This window comes from Pyxicephalus adspersus, chromosome 1 (genome assembly GCF_032062135.1).
Source record: "Pyxicephalus adspersus chromosome 1, UCB_Pads_2.0, whole genome shotgun sequence".
In the NCBI taxonomy this organism is placed as follows: domain Eukaryota; kingdom Metazoa; phylum Chordata; class Amphibia; order Anura; family Pyxicephalidae; genus Pyxicephalus; species Pyxicephalus adspersus.
Window position 1 is genome coordinate 68,584,583 of NC_092858.1, and position 20,945 is coordinate 68,605,527.

General features: G+C 35.8%; 1 protein-coding gene across 1 annotated transcript in view; it reads right to left on the reverse strand.

The window, feature by feature from the left end:
- Positions 1-20,945, reverse strand: part of CRACDL (CRACD like) — a 44,020-nt gene that overhangs the window by 7,038 nt on the left and 16,037 nt on the right. Inside the window, exons 2-8 of the mRNA XM_072413216.1 lie at positions 9,672-9,745; positions 6,697-6,865; positions 4,447-4,582; positions 3,514-3,663; positions 2,655-2,723; positions 1,809-2,033; positions 63-1,476 (exon numbers count right to left, since the gene is read on the reverse strand). Coding sequence (XP_072269317.1) covers positions 63-1,476; positions 1,809-2,033; positions 2,655-2,723; positions 3,514-3,663; positions 4,447-4,582; positions 6,697-6,865; positions 9,672-9,723 — 2,215 coding nt within the window. The 5' untranslated portion in view covers positions 9,724-9,745. The remainder of the gene's footprint in view (positions 1-62; positions 1,477-1,808; positions 2,034-2,654; positions 2,724-3,513; positions 3,664-4,446; positions 4,583-6,696; positions 6,866-9,671; positions 9,746-20,945) is intronic.

Here is a 20,945-nt window from a genome sequence, read left to right on the forward strand (position 1 = left end):
CCCAGCCTTAGAGAGCTTTAATAAATCAGGCCCAAAGTACTTAAAAACAAGTTAGAGCTTACCAATATTTTTTTGTAAACTTGGTCTTCTCTCTGACATTTTCTTTTCGCTTTTTGTCTCGGGTGATTTTGATTTTTTCTCCTGACTGGATTCGTTTTCTGCCATTTCTTTATTAGTGTTATTGTCTGCTACTGTAATATTCTGCAGTACAGGTTTTTTGGGTAGTGGTGGTTTAATCTGTGCCACTTCAAAAGCATCTTCTTTTACTTCATTTTTAGAAGTGATAGTTGGATCGGTGGGTCCTCCTTTGTTAATATCGTCTTTAGACAATGATACAAGTCCAGTTTTTTCCTGTTTAATTTCAGCACTGTGTCTTTTCACTGTGGTAGTGACAGGGCTCATTCCTTCCCTGTATCGTAAAGATAGTGACGTGGGTCTTAACTTAAAAAAAGGGTTTTTGTCCTCAGTAGATGCCTGTATGTCTGTAGTCATAGATAAATCACTAGCAGTTGGCACTGTGCTTTGTATTGAGGTAATATTACCAGGCTTGTCTGAAGGCACAGTCTCAGGGTCAGCCAAGGTCTCCATTTTCCTACCTGGGAGTTTGTTTTCTGTTTGGGCAGTAGCAGCGACTTTGTCTTCCCTTATGTTTTCACTCTTAGACGCACTAGATTTAGGGAGTGACAATTTGGTATTTTTTACAGCATCACCCTCAGTATTTGACTTGAGATTAAAACTATTAGTCCGAGGCCTTTCCCAAGCAGATGATACAGAGAATTTTCTCTGAGTATTTGCCTCTGTCGGGGAGCTTTCTGCCTTTTTATCCATACTGCCAAGCTTCTTATTGTTTTCCTTATCAGACAAGAATAGCTCTGAGGTCTGACTCCTTTCAGAGAGTGATTGACGAAAAATATTTCTCCTGCTCTGCCAAGGCTCTTCGGAGTAAGGTGAGGGTGTAGTCCTTATAGGGCCAGCTATTTCCTGTGTATTAGATGGCTTTTCTTTATCATTACCAAGGATTTTGATACTTTTAATTGACTGTCTTTTTCTATTGGATAAAGGAGATATGGGGGGTGTATTTTTTACTATAGCAGACTGGCCACTGGAGGTAATTCCATTTGCTTTTAAATCTGATCCACTAACTAATTCATCATGCACACTGATCTCATCTCCCAGTGCTGCATTTGGTGCAATTAGAACATTTTCAGAATGTAATCTTAGTTCAGCAATTGGGTCCTGCACTTCTTCAGGGAGAATGTGTGATCCACTTCCTACTGTAATCTTGGAAACTACTTCTTTGTTTTCTTCTACATCCAGTGGTGTGTAATTTGCACTGGGACTGGTATTACTGTCACCATCATCTTTATTAGGAGTCAGGGCTTCTGCAGTTGTACCATCTGTTTTTTCTGGGCTAGATTCTTCAACATCTTCCTCTTCCATACCTTTTAACCCAGCAAAAGATTCTTCCTGCAATGCCTAAGAAAGAGGCAAGCATAAAGGTAGCTATACACACATTTACAAAACATTACCTGTACCTGTAGATAATTAACATTATCAGACTGTACAGCAATATCAGTAAAAAAGGAAGTACGCTGCATTGAGGACGGATTATGATTTTTGTAATTGGCAGACAATTTAGTAAAGTTTTTTTTATTTAGCTAAATGACTGTTCCTTCTTCAGCAAAAAGATCATTATTTCATTATTTTAGTTTTCATGAATGACTTTTTTTCATTTATGAATTTTACTATGACTTAATAATATAACTTAATTAATCATTTTAACTTTGTGTGGAAGTGTGAGTAGTTACCGCAGAAGGCCTTCTTATTTTGCTTGACCGCTGATTTCTTGGCTTCACCGACAGTCTATGTCTAGCAGCAGAGTTGTCTAGAAAAGTTGAAAACTGAGGTGGAGTGCTGAAATCTGCAGATGGAGAGAGGATGGTGCTATTTGTTCTCTCAGGGGAACTTTTCGGTGCATCCTTTGGTGTGTTGTCCTCTGGAGAAAGTGGTCTTGAGGATGTCTCAGATGAAATCTAAAAAAAAAAAGATATACTTTTATTTTTTCCTTTCCAGAACCAGTAAAAATTTTAAGATTTCAACTACACAAAAAAGCATATTTATGCACAGACATTTACACTAATAATATTAAACAGCTCAGCTCCTGCAAACTAAACTGTTTTCTACAGTATTATTCATTCAGTTAATATATAACTAAATAAAAACTAAACGAACTAAACTTACCACGAATCTAATGTAATAAGCAAAAGTAGGAACTGAACGCATTAGAAGTATTCCCGCGGGTATGGATACTACTGGCTAGACCTGTAAACTGGACTGGCTATAAAATTGTTACTGAGATTTGTTTATACATACAGTGTTATAATCAGTATGATATTACTAGGATTCTGCTATAATAAGCAAACGTACACACCGAGTATGTTGTAAGTACTCAGTGATGGTGTATGCATACTACTGACTTGTAACAAAGAGCTTGTCATTTCACATGACTTTTTTCTTCCCCTGACAAAGATCCCAGATGTATGAATTGCATTCATTTAGATACACAACTACAATAAAAATAACTCATAAGCAATGCAATAGGAAGGTTGCATCAACTGTATTACAATATAATAAGGACCACAACAGTATATTACCTGCTCATCTTCTTCGCTGCCTGTTCCACCTAAGCTCAGAGAACTGTGATGTCTATGAATGTCAGAAAACTGAAGTGGGAAATGCAAAATATATTATTATTTAATAAATATTAGAAATGACATCTGCAACACAGAGAAGTCATACATTTACTGCTAGAAACTATGTGGTTTAAATTATGGAAAAAAAATCTAAAATCCCTAAAAAATGGAATGCATTCTTCGTTAATTATTGGTATATTACTAATATTATATGAAAATGTAAAATTCTAAAATTCCAGGATTATATATATATATATATATATATATATATATATATGTTTATATATCCCTGCTACCTGCTGTGCTCTTTTTCCTCTCTCCCCATCTTCTTGGCTCGCTTCTTATTCCTCTCTCTTACTTCACTGTTATTTCATCTGACTCTCCCTTGGCTCCTTGTTAATAGTTTCCTTTCTTTATTATTATTTCAGCATGCGACAAGTGGTAAGATAATGATATTGCATGTAGCTGTAGCTAAAATTAGGCACAATGCAGATTTAACTGTTTTGAAATCATAAGGTTCTTCTATGATGATACTGTTTATTCAGCAAACTCTGGGGGTCTATTTGTAAATGTTTTCACAGAAGATTTACAATTTTCTCCCAAGATTCACACAACATGTAAAAATGTTTATAAAAAAAATCTGTATGTCTCATGCTTTTGGTACCATAACAAGTGTTTCTTCTAAATCATGCTTGTACCTAATGCTGGATTGTTTAAAAATAAATAAATAAATAAAATAATAGCAATAAAAACTAATAGGCAATTTTTTTATGAAGTCATTTTTTATTAGTCACATATACTTCCTAAAAGAAGAACTTACTCTAGTTTTGATGGCCTCATGAATAAGAGATATTTCGGGAGGGCTCCTGGGTAATCCATCATCTTCAGAACTAGTTCCAGGATCTTCAGTGCGTTTACTCAGCATGCCAAAAGGAGGTGGTCCAATTTTTATATTAGATTGGAGCTTCAACTATGAAATACAGATATATTTATAACCACCAACTCCTAATGGTATATAAATAAAGACATAGCAATATGCTATAATGTATGGGGGTAACTAAGATCATTTCAATGTTTGCCTACTAAAGGGAACAGATTTAAATTTCTATACAGAGTCCGAACTGCTAAAGGGCTCATTGATACCTACTCAATGGTATCAAAATTCTGTGTAATGTAACACACATCAAGCCAGATATTCCTTTGCAAATGCCTTTTGGAAGACCCAAATACTAACATTATTGTACACTATACTGTAGCATAACAGAAGAATAATTTTAGGACCTCACCTGTCAGATGGGATTAGCCCTTTAGTTTATTTTTGCCCCTACAGAGATGTAAAGAGCTGGGTCACTACAGGAGGACTTTGAAGTAAGGTGACACACTTATTTCGGTCTCTGAAAATGCATAAAGTGATTTGATCCAATATTTGAATATAGGTTTGATCTATTTAGGAAAGATATGGCAGGATATGCTCGGTATTTGCACCCTCTTTCTGTAAAGCAGGCTATGCATGGAGTGCTGTGTAGACCCCTAGATTACACAAGTATAAGGCTGTCCTTATATAAAAGAATAATAGTACCAAACAATATTTTTATTTGTTACTTAAGGAGACGAAGTTGGGCTAAAAAGAAAGCCTCCAATGGGCCTATTTAAAACCCACTGGAATTATAACAATTAATTCTAAAGATGTAAGTAATGTGCATTTTACCTTAATTTAAAAAGACTCAAAATGTAATACTGTGGTATGACATACCTGCAAAGCTCTTATATGGTCAGACACATTGTCCTGTGAAAAGACACGCACTGGTCGGGCAGTCTCTTGTACTATCTCTGGAATAAAAATGCTGTCATGTGACACGGCCCTACTGCCTAGCACTCCACCCGCTGCCCTGAAAGACAGAACCTGCCATGTTATTGTAACTAGAATTTGTAAAAATAATAACAGAAACTTACCATCTTACAAAATTTTACCAAAATATTTCTAATTTTCAAAACTGTATTATACATCATGTTGACAACAATGAACCATGCTTGTGCAAATTGTGATAGCAAGGGGCACTTGTCAATAGGAGATCAAGTAACAGGTTTACAACACAGGAGGACTGAAAGCGAGTAATTGAGCATCATCACCTTATGACTAGGAATGTCTGATCAAACACATTTATTTACCAAATATTAGTTTATTAAAAACTGGAGTTTATAAAACACTGAATAAGACTTTTAAAACATGTTAAACCTTATATGAGATTTTATTGATTGGGTTTACATATACTTTACAATGTCAGTAGAAGATGGTCTTTAGAATAATCAAACATATTAGCCAAGCTTGTAAAAGAAGTGAACTGTATCACTTGGTTTTTTTGAGGCTTCCTCTGAGACTAGCTAGCCATAGATATCCACACACATTGCTTGGACAATTCATTGTGACGTAACCCAACAAACATCAGGCAGATTTTAGATCAGACCTTAAGCTGTAGGGCTTTGTAATATATTCAGTGCACAATGAACAAACCAGATACAGTACACTTTAATAAACTGTCTACTATGGGGAACATGGCCCTGGGGACAGGAATCCAGGTGGTAGCAGGTGGCTGATGCCATGATGTTAGATCACTAGTCCACATGTAACAAGTAACATTGCAAAAGAAACAGGACTGCTTCTATGTATGGCAAGGCACTGGATGCATGGTAGAACCAGATGTGTAGCCTAAAGCTGTTGAGACTAACTAGACTAACATCATAATTAACCTTGGGCATTTGTGTGACCCATTGATGACTTTGTGGTCAATTTTAACAGGATCCTAGTGGAACAAGATAACTAATTATTGGTATGAAGGTATCTTACAATTAGCAACTCAGAGCTATTCAATTAGAAGCTAAGTGTCCATGTGAAGAACATTTTTTTAAACCCAGTAACTAATAAATACATGTCAACAAAGTAAAAAAGAAGCTAAACTTTGCTAATAATGCCTTTAATGCCTAATATACAGTCTACATGTCATGATATTTTCATAATTCATAGTCCAACTGGGCAGAATATTACATTATATTACTGGTGATGTCAGCACTAAGCAGCTTTATGTCTGATGTGTTTGTCAGTGTTTCACAACCCCAATTGCATACCCTTTTTAGATTATGTAACTGGTATAAAAAGTACTGTTCCATTTCTTTAGTATAGGTTTCTGATTGGTGGCTGAGATACAAACAGGTGTTCAGCCAACTTGACCAACTCATTTAAAGCAGCACTTCCTTCCTCTTGGAATACGACAACTGCTGTCTCACAATTTGCAGCAGAATATTCAATCTTCTATGAGGACTCCTTTATTTGGCTACTAGGCTAACAGACCTGAATAACCAGCCCGATGGCCAAATGAAGGAGTGCCCAAGACAGGCCGATAGCACTATTGTTATTTAAGTGGTAGCAGCTTAGCGTTGTGTTCTGCAATGAAAAGTGTGTTACTGGCATGATACCTAAGTAAGAAGCTTTGCAGCAAAAAATATTTGTATACAGAAAGACATTATGCCAAGCATAGTGGACAATATATTTTCAGTTTACAAACAATTTAATTGCTAAGTAGCCTCAGATTAACCCCTTGCTGGCAAAGTTCTCATTTGCAGCAAACTGAAATCAATATGTTGCAGCTGACTGCCAACAACACCTGATGTTTAAGCTACCAAGCAATTAACAATCTCTTTTGTAGTCTAAGCTGAACACACAGACACATAACTATAAACTCTGCTAAATTGGAATGCTTGAGAGTTTATTAATATTCCATGACAACAAAACACTATTACAAGAACTGGAACATTAATCGTTGGCATGGAACTAATCTACTATGCATTCTTTTGGGAGTACAAATATGGGATAATTTTGGTGTTTGAGGAAAGTAAAGCATCACAAGCAACAAGGAAAGGAAATATAGATTTTTTTTTTTAAACAACCAAAAAAAGATAAAAAACTGACGGATATGTACACAGCAGTAGGTTGATCAATATGACTTACTCAATGTCATCCTCAGAATCATAATCTGTGTTCCCAGTGTCAGGGACGGTGACATCGCTTGCAGATTGGCTCTGCTTCAGCCCACTACTGCCCAAAGAAGGCAGTGTTTCTTTCCTCTTCTTTAGTCCAAAGAATTTTTTAAAAGACTTGAATTTAAACTTTTTTTTGGCTGGAAAAATCAAACAGGGCAGGTCATAAGTTAAATGAATAAATAAATTCAGGCATTAATGTTCATCTAAATATAGATTTTGTGTGCACCTATTTGCAAGTATCTGCTTTTTGTCTTTCATTGTTAAACTTGGTAAGAATTCTTCTTCTGAACATCGAGGCTTATTCAGTATTTATGAATCAATACACTTTGATGCAATACATTTGTAGTATTGGAGTAAGGGCAAGAGAAAGGTTTAAAAACACCAGTGCATATCAATGGGCAGTGAATCTGATATTCACTGAAATATTCTCTGGTGGAGAATCTTACAGGTTCATGTATTTCAGTACCAGTAATTAATTCTCCATCAAAGAATGTTCTGTGAATGTCAGATTCACCACTTTAGAAATAGACCCTGATGTGTTACGTTAAAAAAACAATAGATATATCCAGAATGCAAAGTGGCTATGCTTGGTATATAAAATGCATTTCAATGTAAATCACATTAATGCATACATTATGACCTGTTATAGGGTTAGATTACTGATTTCATATATACACAGTTGCTAGATTTTTTCACAGGTGCCTCTGCATCTCATAAAATGCCCCTTAAACCTATCTTGATATTTTAATGTTAACTGGTGAACCCAAACAGAGTTCTGGCCTCAACTATATAACAATATGCTAAATGAACAAATAGGTAAGTATAGCTATCAATGATTTATACTAATAACTGATAAAACAAATCAGTATCCTGTCCTGTTATTGTGTAACTGTATTTAGCGAGGTCATGTCTCTCTTGTCCTAATTAGATATCACATTGTGCTCTGTATTGCAGATTACAGGCAAATTCTAGGTCACAGAGGAATTCCATGACCATGTAAGGGAAAATGCTGCAGGACTTACTGTCTGTACAGGTATTTGAACTCTGAAACGTAGGTGTGTTTCCTGTGACTTATTCCAGTGCAATAAGTGGACATAGGTGTGTACAATAATAGATGTTTGTCACTAAGGAAACAAAGATCTGCACCACAACTTCTTACATATAAACCAGCTGTCATTTCTTAGTACAATTTATAAAATATTGGGTTACATTTGACTGCTAAGGGTATTGTTACATATTTTAGTTAATTCAAGTCAATATTGGAAACTGATGTAAAAACATCACTAAGTGAATTTATGCACCTATTAAATCCTCAATAATAAAGTATCTGTGAATACAACTAGTACTTGCATTGGCCCCTGACACTTTTTTCAACTTATTTTAAAACCAACCCTGCAATCCAATAATTCTCACAGTGCTTCCACCAGTTGTTCCTAACTCCTACATAGCTGATGACAACAACCCCGGGTTATGGGACCCCCTGTATAGGGCCACGTGATTGTAGAGACTTTATCTGAGGAAGTGTCCCTAGTTCAAGCTGGAAATTCTCTGCTAATATATGGTAGTCTGTTGGATCATGTTTATTGGCTTCATTTGTATCTGGAAATATTAATGGCTTTGACTGGCTGATTCTTCCATTTAATGGAAAGGTCTCCCTGTGTAGAGTTAAAGGAGTAACTTTTCCCTATGACTAATAAGTAAAATTGGTGTCTTTAAGGCAGACTTTTACCCAAGGTCAAATATCTGGAAATTCCCAGGGAATGGGTGTTAAGCCATGGTTCTGGTGAAGAGAAAGTGTTATGTGCCCTGCTGGGTCTGGGTCTGTGCCCCACGTAGTCAAGTAAGAGTTAATCACCCACCTAGGGAAGAAGATCTGCCAGCAGGGGCTCGGATCAGCAAGGAATGGACTGCCCTCTGTGGATAAGACTAATGTACAATCATGGGAGTTTAGAAGAACCACCAACCAGGATGGAATAAAGTTCTGATGCAATAAAGCCCCCTCCCCGAAATCAGGAAGATGAAGGAAAACGTATATAGAGGGCTTTTAGGGGACTGGGCATGTTTATCCCTCTGGAACATGAATCACGTAGCCATGGGACATCCTGCAATCGTTCCTCTCTCCATTTGTTTCAGAAATGTAATAAATCCCTAGACCTCTTTTACAGAATAAGCCTATTGGTGTTAGTTATGGGGGTGAGTGCTACATGATATTGTTTTGGCCTAGTGATTGACCACTACGACTAAGCATAGTATGATGTGAGAGGTCAATTGTTCCCTGAACCCAGAAGCACTACAGAGTTTGCTGGGACTATTAAAGAAGTGATGGTGGAGCCTTATCAAGGAATGTGTAACTAGACTGCAGACTGAGCCTTACAAGCCAAGTACAACATGCTTGTCTCCATTACATTAGGTGAGGCTCCTATTGCAGTAGAGCCATACTATAGGAAGAAGCTCATGTATTGGAAGTTATTGATACCAATGTATCAATTATTGTAGTTCAATTATTGCGGAAAATCCTAAACCAAAGAGTGGAAGAAAGACGTGATATTGCTGAATGTTGAGTGAGTATAGTTCTGCTTTAAGAAGACACCATCACTTCTAAATTCCCTTGGGCCACATTCCACAGACCACCATACAGTGCATCTCTGTTTAATAAAGTCCTGAGCAGACATGTTGAACGCCTGTTTTTTACTCAGACTGGGCTTGTAAATATAAACATCCTATATAAATTCAGGTTTAATATATAAAGCTAACAAAATACATCAAAAATATAAGTAGAGTCTCTAAATGTGATTTAAATCTCTATTTTATTTCAGATGCTGCAGAGTACTCCAGGCAGTGTAGATGAAATGTAGCTCTGTGCTACCACCTAGTGTTCATATGGCAGATCACATGGCCATCATTCAACAATCACACATAAGGCAATCATGCAGATTCACTTACCTGAATTATCATCTACAAGGCTTTCTCCTTCTCTTACTTTAGAATCCATCATTGATACAAATTAACAAAAAGACCTGTAAAAAAAAATCAGTGTTTTAGAAATAAAATACAAAGGCCATGAATCAAAAATGTATGTAATTTTAACAGTGGAACTGTAGCTTTAACTGTAATTGAATGTAAAGATTTATTTAAGGGTCAGCCATCTTAGTATTGACATTTCCGTGGAATTGATCATCTTTGGGTTCATGCTGACTTTACAGGAGGGCAGCAGTAAAATTCTTCTGAGCTCTGCCCCTCCACACTAGATCTTAGAATTTACCTTCATTTGCTACAGCTATACTTTCCTCCTGTATATTTCAATACTGTACAATGTACATAAATGTGTATATCCACCGTAAAGTTACAGTGATGAGTTGAGTCAGATTTAAAGTTCTAATATGGCAACATGATATCTCCGTGCCAAAATTCCAGAATCTGTTCCTTTCCTCCAGGAAATGTTGGCAGCTCCTTTGTGTATTGTGTATTCTTGTTGTTGCATTTCCCAAAATAACAAATAGATTTTAATAACAGGAACACCCTTTCAAATATTTCAAATCTCAAATGGGATATTTAAAGACTGCCATGTGGTTTTAAACCCAGCATCAACCAAAAATGTATACATTATAGGCGTACTGAAATATTGAACAGGAAAAGTGAGATACTCATATTAGAGTTCCAGTGTAGAGATCTCATCCATAGTGTCCACTAGAATTATAACAAGTCATTTTATAATAAAATGCTCAGAATATTAGGTGCAGAAGCTTATCTTCACACAAAATAAACGGAATTGCCTAAGAAATCATTACGTGTCCCAATGTTTGATGATGTGACAGTCATTCCTTGCTTTACATCAGCCATGCCACCTGTGTCACCTCTGTTTTTATGTTGTGTCATGCTGTGCTATGACCATGACCTACTCTGCTTTCTCTACACAGAGGAATATCTCTTTTGTTATTTAAGTCACAAATAACAATTGCCAAGTAACGCTTAGATTACCTCCACAGGGATTACCATGACCCTGACACTTCAGCTATTCACTCTGCTCTTAAAATGTGTGTTAATGTAAAGTAACATGCTAAAACAATGCCTTAATATAAAGATGATGTGATGATGATGATTTATACTTATTACTTGTTAGCATTTGGATCATCTATAACACACTTATTAGTCAATTTCATGGTGCTGGGCTATTGATATGTCCATCTGTAGGAGCTCATTTACTAAGAAGTAAGTAAGAATATAAAACGCACTAAAACATGATGCCATGCAACCTATTCATTTTGAGTTTCCTTTTCTAGAGCTTACTTTGGCGAAACGAATTATCTTTTGTTTAATAAAGGCAGTTGAAATCCATTTACTTCAAATATATATGACTATATATTCATTTGTCCCTATTTCATGTACAGCACTGTATAATATGTTGGCGCTATACAAATCCTATTTATTATTATTATTATTATTATTATTATTTATAATAATCATCATCATTTGTACCTACCTAAATGCAATACAATAACATTTGACAAATTACAACTTATTCTGTTCATAATTCTTTTATGTGTCTTAGTATATGTGCTAAATAAAAAAAAATAAAGAACTTAAATGCAGTCACACTGGTAAAAAAGGAATTGTAATAGTTATGCAGAACTTTCTTTAGCCAAATATAAACCTGAGTTATGCTGGGTCTGATAGCTGCATATTTTGAAGTGCTTTAGATAACTGAAATACCTTCAGGCTCCATTTACAAAGCTCAGCATTTTACAGATTGTCATTTTATTGCCTGCACTAAAACATCACACCTCTGGCACTGCTTTAACAACAGGACAACTTGATTATACTCTGGTTCTTATATAGTACATGAGATGTCTCATAGAAAACCTTTGTTCTTAAAAATCCTAGAAGATATTTTGCTTTTTCCATCATTTTTCCATCTAAGTTAAAAACATTACATATAGTGAAAAAACAAAAATTCAAACACAGATAGTTTTATTATGTAATTACTAATTACATAATAATATTACCTGTGTTTTAATTTTTGCTTTATTCAGTACATCAGACATAGTTGCAATTTTATTTGTTGCATCCTTCTATGTGTGCTATATCATATGTTACACTTAACACAGTATGTAATCGTCTGTGAGCTGGATTTTACGATTTCTTTTGTGCTTTTTGCAGTATATTATCATACCTATTGATGAATTATCTTGTTATTTAATGTTTGACATATCTCTTCTATGTGCTTTTTTAGCCACAAATCTAGCTAAAGTCTCTTATCAGTCCTCTGATGAAGCATTAGAGCGAAACGCGTCGGGCTCAGAGACAGTTTGATTTACTTAGTGTTTAATTCTGATTTAACATGTTTGGAAATCCTTCTATATTTATCACTCAGTTGAGTTTTGTCTAGATTCATATGCACTTTTTACACAATTTATTAGAGCAGAAATCTGTCTACAATTACACCAGCTTTGCTTCTTACTGTACTGTTGAATATACCTACCTATAAAATTCTTATGAATTTATGTTGCCTGAAAAAGCTGTTCTTCTTCCACATTTCTATAATTTATGTATTTATCATAAATGGCTTGGCAACCTGGGCATCAACCCACTAATAGAATAATTCTCTTCGGGGTCTCTTATGTGTTTGCCATTAAAGGGGATTGAACTAATCAGAATGCACACTAGCGCACAGACACACAGGTGTGCTAAGCCACATCCTAACAGGTGGACACCATAGCTTAGTTTATAAAAAGAACACTAATTTGGTATGTTAAATCTAAAGGAAAGCGAAATTGGACATCAGAGAGACCCAGAGGGCACTTGAGTAGAAAAACGGAAAAAAACAGTGATCCATGGAAATGGATGTGGATAAGTCTGTTAAAAAAAAAAACATCCAAGAAAGAAGTATTGTACATGATCCAACAACTGTCCTCTATAGGCATAATAAACGTTTATTTTCCGAGTTAAGATTTTTTCCAGGAACAATGCCGTGCTATGCTGCTGCCCTGACACAAAGGCCCATAGACAAACATGGGGAATGCTGCCAAGCAACACAAGCAATGGAAAGGTAACTGATATGCCCTGCCAGCCTGACATTAGAGGAGAAAGATAAAAAAGAACAAATGCTATGATACAAAAGCTTACCCTCAGTTCTCAGAATACAGTCATGTAAAAAATAAATTACACCCTCTTTCAGTTCTAAGGTTTTGAGTATCGGGACATAATAAAAAGTCACCTGGTCTTTAGCAAATCTTAAAATTAGATTAGTGCAACTTCAGATGAACAACAACCTATGACATATTACACTGTGTCATTACTTATTTAACAAAGACTTAATCAGAAGAGTGTATAAAAATAAGTAAACCCTTACTACTTCCATAGGAATTAAGAAGGTAAATAGCAGCTAGGTGCTTCTAATTGATGTACTTGATTAACTCATCATCAGCAACTGTGACCACCTCTATAAAAGCAGAAGTTTTGGCAGTTTGCTGAAGTGCAGCATTCAGGTGTGTGCTAACACAACGCGAAGGTGAAAAGACATCAGCAATAATCTCGGAAAAAAGCAATTGTTGCTGCTCATCAATCTAGAAAGGGTTATGAAGGCATTTCCAAACCAGTTGAAGAGCGTTTTGAGACTTAGCAGTGAGAAAGATTATTTACAAATGAGAAAAATTTAGGACAGTTGCTAATCTCAGGAGTTGACATCCCAGCAAATTCAACTCAAAGGTCAGACTGTGCAATGCTCAGAGAAAATGCAAAAAACCCAAGAGCTCCATCTCAAACTCCACAGGCCTCAGCTAGCCTGTTAAATAGTAATGTTCATGAGAGTACAATTAGAAAAAACTGAACAAGAATGGCTTGTGTAGAAGGGTTACCAAGAGAAACATTCTTCTCCCTACAAATCACATGGCAACACAGTTAAAGTTTGCAAAGTTGGATCTAAACAAACCACAAGATTTCTGGAATATTGTCCTTTGGACAGAGGAGACCACACTGGAGAGTTTTGGCCATAATGCACAGCACAATATTTGGGGAAAACCAAACACAACATATCAGCACAAACACCTCATATCATATTTGGAATTGATTTGCAGACACTGAACCAGGGCACCTTGCAGTCATTGTGCTGACAAAGAACTCATTTGTATACCAAAATATTCTGGAGTTAAATGTGAGGCCATCAGCTAAATCTTGTGTAAAAATTGGGTCATGCAACAGGACAATGGTCCCAATCACACCAGCAGATCTACAACAGAATGGCTAATAAAAAAAATGAATAGGGGTGTGGCAATGGCCCAGTCAAAGTTCAGACATCAATCCAATCAAAATGCTGTGGCAGAACCTTAAGAGAGCTGTACATGAACAAATACCCACAAACCTTAATGAACTGAAACAATGTTGAAAAGAGGAGGAAGCCAAAATTCATCCACAATGATGTAGACTGATAATGTCATAGAGAGAACAATTACTTTGTTATTGCTGCTGGTTCTAAAAGCTTTGTAATTATATGCTATACTTCATTTTTCATATACGGCTTCTTGATTTTGGTTTAAAAAATAACACATTTATTTGAGTCTTTAGTTCATGTACCTAATTTATACATTTTATACAACAGGACAAGAGAATTAGACTTTCAAGATACTACACATATTTAAAAAAGATTTTATCTTTTTACGAACAATTTCATTTACAAATACAACAAACTTTAAAACAGTGTGCCCATGATATTACAATTAACTACTTCAATGTATGCATGTGTTCCTCTAAGTGTTTCAGTGAAACCTCTCACTGATGAGCTATTAGCACAGTTATATGAGCATTGTACTCGTGCCTTATACCACCTCAGTCATCTGTAGAGGAACACATTGAATGTAAAGTACAGGTAGTTCCTGGGTTAAGAACATCCGACATACGGATGACTCCTAGATACAAACAGGGTTTCCCTGCTCGCTTGTGTGCAGGACAGAGGCTTGGAGGGGGGCGGTTTGCAAGACTTGCAGAAGAAATCTTTTGCTAAACGCAGCTGAGGTTGTGGGTGATCTTAAGAGCTGAGTTGATCTGTAATATCTTGTAACTCTTTAATGACCAAGACAAACTCTGCAGTTGTTTCATTTAGCATATCAAAGCACAGCTTGCTCCAAAAGTTAATGAATGCCTAGGCTCCATAAAGTTTTCTTTTTTTCACAGTGAGGATTTTATACAGTAACTGACACCTCACTGCCTAATAATATATTGAGATAAACATCTGTTCTAATTGAATTTATAAAATAATGTACATGTTCCGACTTGCATACAAATTCAACTTAAGAACAAACCTACTGTCCCTATCTCGTATGTAACCCGGGGACTACCTGCAGATGATTATTGAATTTGAGGATCAGTAGCAACCACGGTGCTGATTCTCCACCCCTTTTCAGTTATACTGATTGCCCCTGGCAAATTGGTGTGACTGGCCAGATAGGGAGATATAACAACATAACCTAGCTTGGAAAAATACTATAGTGCCTTATTGTCAGTGCAGTGGTGCTGAAATATATTTTTACTATTATTTTTTTAAATTAGGGCTATTTTACTAAGGGAATATAGAATGTTCACTTAGCAAGACAAATTATGTTAGATAAGTTTACTTTTCAATAAATCCCTAATCATTTGGTAAGAAATCTAAAACAAAACAGAATTTTGTACATGATTGAATGGTGAATGTCAACAGAGCTTCATCTCATTTATTTAGCTAAGGGAAATATCGCTTGCAAGGGGATAAACTATTTTACTAAGTGAACATCACTAGTAAAGTATTCAACCCCATTGTGTGCATGGTCAAACTGAATTATTAAAGTAGTGCAAAGTAAAGTAAACTAGAACAACCAGAAATCAATTGCACATATTCAGTTACAGTAAACTGAAATATGATTCAGCACTTATCACATTGTTATCACTCTTTGCACTGCCTTACAAAATATAGAATGTCATATATAAAAGTTTTCACACCCTTACATAGATGATTAATAGAGGTGTGGACTGCCATTATGGCATTGCTAGGTAACAAGAAGACTGTGACCTGAATTCAAAAGCAGACTGGTGTTGTTTAGGAACAGCTTGTTGGCTCTCAAAAAAGTCTCTACTGAGATAAACAAAAGACAGACACAGACACAAACACAGCTATGGTTTTAGGTGGCTAATGGCCAATTAGAAAAACAAAGCAAACAAAAAGGTGAAATATGATATTTTATGTACAAATTTTGTATTCTGTGAGTCCCGTGATCTCTTAATCTTATGGCCAATTTAACCAATTGGACCAATAAATGTGATTAGATAGCATTATTAGTATTCTCTTGACATCCTAATTCTCTGATCTGTTGGCTGGAATAACAAACCTGGCCCACCTTTGGGACCTTAGTCCAGCTTTAGAATATATTTGAACCTAAATGTCAATGTAGACAAGAATATTGAGAACCCTGGAGGATCTGGAGACATTCTATTGTACAAGAAGTAATCTACGGCATCACTTTCAGATGTCTCCCAATTAGTTTTTATTCAAGTGAAAAATTATCTAGGAAAAAAACAATTAACAGACCTGTGGAAAAAAATTAATATTACTTATGGCAAAGAAGAATGTTAAGAAAACCATATTTGAAAACCCAAATTTTTTTATTGGTTATAAAGTATACAATGGTTATATATAATCCTGGGCCTGTATGGATAGTAAGTTCTGTTGAACAGTCTAATAACCTCCTAAGATTGTTTGTGTAAGGAAAATGAATAATTTAGCAAACACAAGATAATAGGAATCACCAACATTAAAGACATATAATATTTTGGAGGTAGAAGTCACAAAAAAGACCTACAGTAAATGTAGAGCCATGCAGTGTCTTTTTAGCTGCTTTTCACTGTAGCTTGAACAGTTCTATCTAGGATCATGTAACATGTAACTAACTCTTTTACTCAGCTAACAAAAGGAAGTTGGAATGTACAGTAGCATCTGGGATGTCAGCCAAAGTATGGACATTCAAAGATTTAAAATGAGCTGGACCTCAATTCATCGTTAATCCTGGCCCAGTTTTTCCAAACCTCAGCAAAAGAGGCTTAGTAAGGCACAAGCTGACCGGAGAGTCCAAATAACCTCATTTGAAATAGGATGTACTACACACAATCTAGTTTTTCTATTTATTCCAATAACAGGGAAAATAAGAAAGAATTAAGCAGATATCAGCCCCAAATGAATGACATTTAGTTTGCTAGCGTCTAGTGTGTCATCATCTAGTGCTATTTTTTCAAATAAAATCTGTTTTCAACTTTTCTTTGTTTACATCGTAGTACTGTTGATCTGCTGCAGTCTCTTTACAGCTACTACTTGTCTACAAGCATTTGAATCTCCAGCCTGGTTTCCTACTGGTACGTCCTACACTCTGCAAATATTGTAAAATCTGTACCTATTTGATCAACTTTAGTGCAACGCCACAATGCAATCCATTATAGACCAGGAAATTACTTTTTCAAGCATAGTACAAAATTATTCACCTGGGTTTATATATTATTACTACAATTATACTTAATATATATTAGAGTATTTAGAAAAACCCAAAATGGCAGCATAAGAGAGCACAGAACTGATAATCCTATAGGTACAACCCTAGTAATAACATATAAATAGGCTAAATAGGAATTTATTAAAAAAACATAATATATCAATAAATTTTAATCACATTAATGATTAAGGCCATTTCAACAGGGAATGTCCATGATCGAATATGTCATCCCAGCATTGTACGGGAATCTTCAATTCTATGGTCCCTTAAGATTAAATATTTTCAAATACTCTTAGGATAATGTTCAGGTTGGCTTTTGTACTATAATTAAAATTAGAATAGATTTTTCTGTTTGAAACAAGTTTGAAACAACTTGCATGGTGCTGTTTCTTTTAAGCTTCTCCAATAAAGGTAGGATTTAATAAAGGTGGCAATTTTTGGCTTTACACTTGTAGTACTCATATGGTATGGTGGCAATGCAAGAAGACAGCTGGAAGAATGAGATAATGAGTGATAACAAGGAATTCATAAAAAAAAGTAGTTCATAACAGATTTGTCAGGTACAATTTCATTATTAGCTACAGATTTAAAAGCAAAAATGACTTTAAGAGTTTTAACATGCTACTTCTATGGAATGCACATAGTACAGCTGTGCCAATACAGTTTTCTTCACATTGTAAAATAATTCCAGCCTAGACTGGAAACATTTGCCAATTATTAGCAAATTCCTTTCTGAGAAATTCATTCCAGGATTGCTGACTCGCTCAGATTCTCCCATGATAGTCTATCATTCCAATTCTTGGAGAGCTTTTTTAAATTTATTACAATGTTTTGTTTTTTTTTGTTACTTCCTTAATACTAAGATAGTGGCAGCTGGTCTTTTATCTTACTTCGGGAAATTAGTGAGGTTTTTTTTATAAATATAATTAATGATAACAAGTCTCCTGTGTATCAGCCATGTTACTTGCTTTCAACATGTGTAATCTGATCTCCTGTGAATATTTATTACTAGTCATGGCAAGGCAAATAAACTAACAGACACAGTGTGTCCTTGGTAATGCAGCCCTTGGAGGACGTACTATTAGAAAACCTTGTCGCTCTTCTCCTTCATCTATACCAATATTATCCCCTTGCCAAGAATAAGCCATCTCTCTAACAATTGCTATGACTGTGGAGAATATGATACTATGTTACTGTTTCCTGTTATACTCTCGCTCTGTGTTAAACTAAATAGTTTTAAAAACAGATGTCTTTCTGAAGAACAATGCTGTTTTTAATAGAATATCTAAGTTACTAACGTAATCAATAATGTAACACATATATTGTGCAGAATATCTCTAGTTAGCATTTTTTTTTGTGTACAGTTTTTGCGTTTCAGCGTTTTGTGTACAGTTCTATAGAGCAGGGGTAATTTTTTCCAAAAGGAAAAAAAGTTGGCTGGTAGTAACTGTTGGAATACTTTTCTATTTTTTAATTCATTTTCTAATATGTGGATATTTACTTAATTTAATACATACATGATAAACAAGAATTTGTATGTCACTTTATTGGATAACTGGAGTAATTATAACATAAGTTATTGTGTGAAGATTCTCATAGTGTACACACTTCCATGATCATAAATATATTTGTGCAGGCAATGGAATTTATATGATTGCATCATCCCAGAGCAAACATCTTATTCTAGAGAGAAGTGTATACCCTGGATAATGTCTAAACATCAAGTATCTTAAAACAGAGGTCCCCAACCCCTGGTGGGAGGCAGGCGTCTGACAGGTGGGCCACGAGAGCACGGAGACCAGCAGTGGTCCGCGGCTCTGGACAGTGCATTCCCCCCCCCCTCCCCCGTGGACCACGTCCCTTGTACAGATCACTGGCTTAGGGTGGTGGGCGAGTTATGTCTCTGGACACAACCTGCCCTCCCACTCATCACAGGCTCAGAACTGCAATGGGAAAGTGGGCAGGTTCTGGCATTATGACGTCACACAGGGAAAAGTTTCTTCCCATTTGAGTGGCACCCGGCTCCCCATGCATGCATGCGTGGTCTGGAATCAGTAAATTTAGTGGTCCGTGGGTCTGAAAAGGTCTGTAGATTCAGTGGTCCACGAGCTGCAAAAGGGTGGGGACTACTGCCTTAAAAGATCTCTTTGAGAGGTAATACGTACGTGTGTTGCATTTAACACACACAAAATAAAATATAGATGGTTCTAGATCCTCTGTAACAGATAAAGCAGCATAAGTGAATATATGATTTAAGTTCTCCACTGAGTCAAAAACCAGAAAGTGATGACAGAATGGGTGACACAACCAGAAAAGAGGTACACTAGGAAAAAGCTCCGGGGGGTTCCGGTAATTTAGAGAAAGTGCTTTGATATCAAACTAATTTGAATTTATGTAATACTTAAATATCAATATTGAAATACTAAACTTCACCTGTGCTTCAACTGTCCTGATCCCAGTTCATCCTTGGGGAAATACCAACTTTTCTTGCAGAAACAGTTCTGAAATGAACTGGAGTTGCCAAAGCACAATTATGTTAACCTGGAGATAACCCACATTCCTTACTGACATCACCCTAGTCTAAACAAAACCCATGCTGACACCATAGTTATACTATTCACTATTATTCCATGCTGCAGTCAAGCTAAATACACCTAGAGCTGGACAAACCTTTGGGGTAAAATTCACATTTCTGCAGCAATTTTAAGTATGTAACTGGTAGATGTCATTTTTGTGTATTGAACATATTTATAGTTATCTATAAAATAGGATTAAAATTAAAATTAAATAAGATGATGTCAAACATTGCCTTTGTGATTTCTCATAATTTAGATACAGATTCTGGCACGGGTCACACTTTGTATATAAAGATGGAAAAGTGGTGAAATTGCCCAGCATAGAGCGAGTACACTCTCTGATGTGGTAGAAAAGAATAAACAAAAAACAGAGGTCAAACTAGGCAGCTGAAGACAGAGCAGAGCCAGTTCTAAAGTCTGTGGGATTTGTGAAGCAGAAAGGAATGTCTGGCTTATTGTTTTATTCCTAAACTGGAGTCTATAAATGGACCCAAACATCCAGCCAGTAACACTGCACAGCTTCTTTCACACAATCACAATATCCCCTAAGCTATGGACTTTGTATTTCCAGTACTCATGCGGCAATGGCATAATATGCAGAGCTTTCAGGATAGCACAATACCGTTCATATCACTACCAGTCTGACAGATTGCAGTACACATATACAAATATAGTACCAATTTTATTAGAAGTCCGGTGATCTGCCATGTTTTTGGGTTAAGGAGAAACCCTAAAGTACCCTGGGAAAAAAAACTGCATTTAGATAGTATTTATTTTAAGAATTACACCCATGACCCCAGTTCTAAATGATCAGTAAAAGTGTATGTAAAGCAGTAGTTTGTCACATTCAACTGGACTTGTTTTTGTTTAGTTTTGTTATAGGTGTTTGATTAGTGCAAAGATTTCATTTCAAATCAAATTTTAAATACCGGGCCTGATTTATTAAAGCTCTCCAAGAACTTGGGAAGCCTGGAATGGATTTCCTAAAATCATTTGCTATCATTTGGCAAATGTTTTCAATCCTGAACTAGACACATTCCAGATTCTCCCATGATAGTTTATCTTCTCCAGTCTTGGAGAGCTTTGATAAATCAGGCCCATTGGACAGACTATAAATTTATGGCCACACACATACA